The sequence below is a fragment of the Oncorhynchus mykiss genome, chromosome 2 (assembly GCF_013265735.2).
Source record: "Oncorhynchus mykiss isolate Arlee chromosome 2, USDA_OmykA_1.1, whole genome shotgun sequence".
Lineage (NCBI taxonomy): Eukaryota > Metazoa > Chordata > Actinopteri > Salmoniformes > Salmonidae > Oncorhynchus > Oncorhynchus mykiss.
Window position 1 is genome coordinate 81,389,716 of NC_048566.1, and position 4,074 is coordinate 81,393,789.

Here is a 4,074-nt window from a genome sequence, read left to right on the forward strand (position 1 = left end):
TTGGCAGTGAGGAAGGCTATGTCATTATGTTATAGGTATTATTCCAGGGTCATAGAGGAGCATTACATTGTACCAGGTATGTAAATATAGGCAGTTGCATAGTGCTTATTGTAAAAGACTATAGTTGTACAACTGAATGCATTCATGCATATTTACTACCTCGGTAGAGGGTAATTACATAGTAATGGCAGTATATGACAACTAGAGGAACGAAGAAAAAAAAAGTGGGCTTTATTAACAGTATAGCATTACACTGGTACTCTGGCAGATCGAACAGAACATAAATAATGGTCAAATGCAGTTTAACAAATGCATTTAGGGAACAGAAATTATTGTCATTTCTCATAGTGTAAACCTATATTTAAATAGTGGATGACATTTAATGGTAAACAAGCTACAAAAAAAAAATTAAAACAGAACAAGCGCAACAAACATCGTAGCGGGTTCTTTTTCCAGGTGAAACCTCATACTCAATGCTCATTTCACCAAGCACTAATTAAATGACTGCACTCCCAGTGTCTGCAGGGAGGATCTGAGAGCCACCACTAGATAACTTTATGAAAATGATCACAATGATAAGGGGCCTGGTGACATAGAAACCTGTTCATGTCTTGTACGCACTGTCACCTATAGTATCCTTCACCTAGACACGTTTTTTGAATGTTTCATTTTCACAGCTTATCAACAAGTCTTTCAAATATGGAAAGCAGTCTTTCTCTCTTCTCTATAGTAGATGAGTCCAGTTCTACATCAGCAGAGCCGTTGTTCCTGGAAATCTTGCTTTTCATTAGGGCTTCCTTTTCTTTCTGCAGCTCTGTCCTCTCTCTCTCGATTGACGCCCTATCCCTGTCCAGTATGGCTCGCTCCCGTTCCATCGCCGCTCGCTCCCTATCCATCGCCGCTCTGTCCTTGTCCAGTGATGCTCTGCCTCGCTCAACAGCCACCCTCTCTCTGTTCACCACATCCCTCTCTCTGTCCAATATCAACCTCTCCCTGTCAAAATCAGCCTGCTCCCTCTCTAACACTTCCCTCTCCTTCTCCAAATCTGCTATCTGTCTCTCTAGTTCAGCAGTCTCCCTCTCAATGTTCCTGCCAGGATTTCTCACCAACATGGCTCTTCCGTCTTCAGCTATGGTCTCTACATCCTCAGCCATGGTCCTCCCGTATCCACCCACTGGCATTTTGTCAGGCGCGGCCCTCTCGTTCTGACCCCCACCCCTGCCCTCCTCTCGCAGGGCCCTCTCACACTCCACCGCAGCCCTACGGATCTCCTCTGTAGCTGCGTCTGTGTACGCCACTTGTCCATCTGCTACCGTGCTCGCAGCCCCAACACTCTCCCCCAACTGTGCTTTGGCCCAGAACTCAAAAATGTTTGTCCCCTCACCCCCCTCCGGCCTCATACAAAGTCTCTTGTTTGCTATGGGAGAGGTAGTGGGAGAGGACGCAAATGAAACGTCCCCAACTTCCCCAAAATCAAACAGTGAAGGGTTTAGGATACGGGCAGACCCAGATAGGCGACCCTCGATGGCATCGTCCATGAGGTGGAACCAACGCCAGGACATTGGATTGACTTTCTCCATGCCAAGAGGAGGGTACTTAAAATCCTACAAAGAAAGATGACAGGGTAAAATCAGGTTAATGTTCTATTACTTGTCTTTGCAGGATTTATGGTTACGACACACACTTGATTAAATGCATCATTGAGCCCTTGATTAGTTACATCGGGTTAGTACTGGGCCGGAACCAAAGCCTAGAATCTGTGTTCAAGCGTGATTCAAATAGAAGATAATACATCTTGAGTTAAGGCCAAGGGTGTTTGTTTCCTGTACTCAATTGCATTCATAATTATTACCTTATATTTCTTTTTAAGGTTTTCCCACTTCTTTTTCAATTGCCCAGTTGTCAGCTTTCCTTCGAGACCCAACTCCACTAACATTGCTCTGCAGAATCAAAGTGAGTTAAGTCAGATATCGATAGGGTTTCATCTTCATAACTAGCTCTTAAAACACTGACTTTCCTATAGGCCTACATGTTTTTCAAATTATATTTTTGTTAGGAAATGTACATCAGTGATTCAACATTGATTTATCAACAAAATTGATCAAATATAACATTCTCATATCAAATAAAGTGGCATAAGATACAGTTTATTTTGAGGTAAGCATATAGATGAAAGCCACAACTAATTGCCATTATCAAAGCCATCAAACATCCACTTTTGTTTTGAGTATCAGACATTGTATCACTCACTCACCTCCAGGCAGGCATGGCAGAGTTTCTCTTCCCGGTGAAGATGGCGTCATTCGTTGCACGCAATTTTATCAATCTGGATATGTCATTTTCCGACACTTATTGGGTAAAAAATACAACAATGTTAGTATATCCATCATCAGCAGTAAACAAATAACTTTGATAACTTTAACAGACTCCCAAGTCGGCGTCGCAAAATAATACCCTATGCTTAACATAAACAATTAGGTTAACACAAATTTTAGAAAACGACATTCGTGGTTGGCATAAAACTTACTTTTATAGTTATATTCTGAACCAAAAGGCCTTTTATCCATCGCTTCCATCATGAACAAATACAAGGGTACTAAAATGAAGGGTACACGAAACAAAGCACGTATCTCGTAGTGCACTAGCTAGCAAGAGCAAATATGGCGGCGTCCCTCGATCCCTCGTCGCACCCGCCTAGTCCTCCTTCGTGAAGTGCCCTATTTATATAATCCACAATAAAGTCCAATAATATACGGGTTTTCTTACTATTAATGATTTACATATATCTGATTACAGTCCGATGTTTAGGACTGATCAAATAAAAAGGAAGGATATATTCATTCCATTCACCCTGGAGGAGGGTTTTTCACAAGGGCAGTAGGGAAGAAGGCTCCGTCGAGAAATAGACGAATTCGATTGGTTAGGTTGTGCGCGATGCTTTCTTTTAGTATGCTCAGTAAGGGAGGTCCCAAAGGGTAGGCTACTAAAAGCATCTAGGCCACAAAATACTACAAGGCCTACCATCTTTGGTAAACATATTCTATTTCAAACTAGCCCGAACTGCTTCATTTTGCAATTAAAGTGTGAAACCACACAGAACACAGCAACCCCCCAATTTTGGCCTATGAACTACCCCTAATCATATGTCTGTGCCAACGTTATATAATGCATAACCTATTATAAAGTAAGCCTAGGCAAATATAAAACAGCGTTCCAGGGTCTGATTTAAAACACTGAAAGCTTTAGAGACGTGTACATTTATCACTGCATTGATTACAAGTGTTTACATCTCATTCTCACTTACAGAAGTTGAGAAAGTAAAACCTCATTAAAAATATTCATACATAATCAAATCTAATTGTATTTGTCACATGCGCCAAATACCTTACAGAGAAATGCTTACTTACAAGCCTTTAACCAACAATGCTGTTTTAAGAAAAAAAAGAAAAAAAGGTAACAAATAATTAAAGAGCAGCAGTAAAATAACAATAGCCAGGCTATATACAGGAGGTAACGGAACAGAGTCAATGTGCAGGGCACTGGTTAGTCGAGCTAATTGAAGTAATATATACATATGGGTAGAGTTACTAAAGTGACTTAGGCATAGATATTAACAGAGAGTAGCAGCAGCGTAAAAGAGGGGGGGCATTGCAAATAGTCTGGGTAGCCATTTGATTAATGTTCAGTAGTCTTATGGCTTGGGGGTAGAAGCCGTTTAGAAGCCTTGGACCTAGACTTGGCGCTCCGGTACCGCTTGCCGTGCAGTAGCAGAGAGAACATTCTATGACTAGGGTGGCTGGAGTCTTTGACAATTTTTAGGGCCTTCCTCTGACACCGCCTGGTATAGAGGTCCTGGATGGCAGGAAGCTTGGCCCCAATGATGTACTGGGCCGTACGCACTACCCTCTGTAGTGCCTTGGGGTCGGAGGCAGAGCAGTTGCCATACCAGGCAGTGATGCAACCAGTCAGGATGCTCTCGATGGTGTAGCTGTAGAAACTTTTGAGGATCTGAGGACACATGCCGATTATTTTCAGTGTCCTGAGGGGGAATAGGTTTTGTCGTGCTCTCTTCAC

The 4,074-nt window shown here is 42.2% G+C and overlaps 1 protein-coding gene across 1 annotated transcript; it reads right to left on the minus strand.

The window, feature by feature from the left end:
• Positions 1-208: 208 nt before the first annotated feature.
• LOC110497549 lies at positions 209-2,909 on the minus strand. The gene is made up of 4 exons (XM_021573705.2): positions 2,528-2,909; positions 2,255-2,348; positions 1,853-1,940; positions 209-1,604 (listed from the first exon to the last, which is right to left on the minus strand). The coding sequence occupies exons 1-4, from the start codon at positions 2,577-2,579 to the stop codon at positions 672-674; spliced, it is 1,167 nt and encodes a 388-aa protein (XP_021429380.1). The 5' UTR covers positions 2,580-2,909; the 3' UTR covers positions 209-671.
• Between the last annotated feature and the right edge of the window lie 1,165 nt (positions 2,910-4,074).

Coding starts and splice junctions, on each gene's coding strand:
- LOC110497549 (XM_021573705.2), bottom strand. CDS start 2,579: ATGATGGAAGCGATGGATAAAAGGCCTTTTGGTTCAGAATATAACTAT. Junction 2,349..2,527: donor TTCAGAATATAACTATAAAA/GTAAGTTTTATG, acceptor TTACCCAATAAG/TGTCGGAAAATGACATATCC. Junction 1,605..1,852: donor ACCTTAAAAAGAAATATAAG/GTAATAATTATG, acceptor CTTTCTTTGTAG/GATTTTAAGTACCCTCCTCT.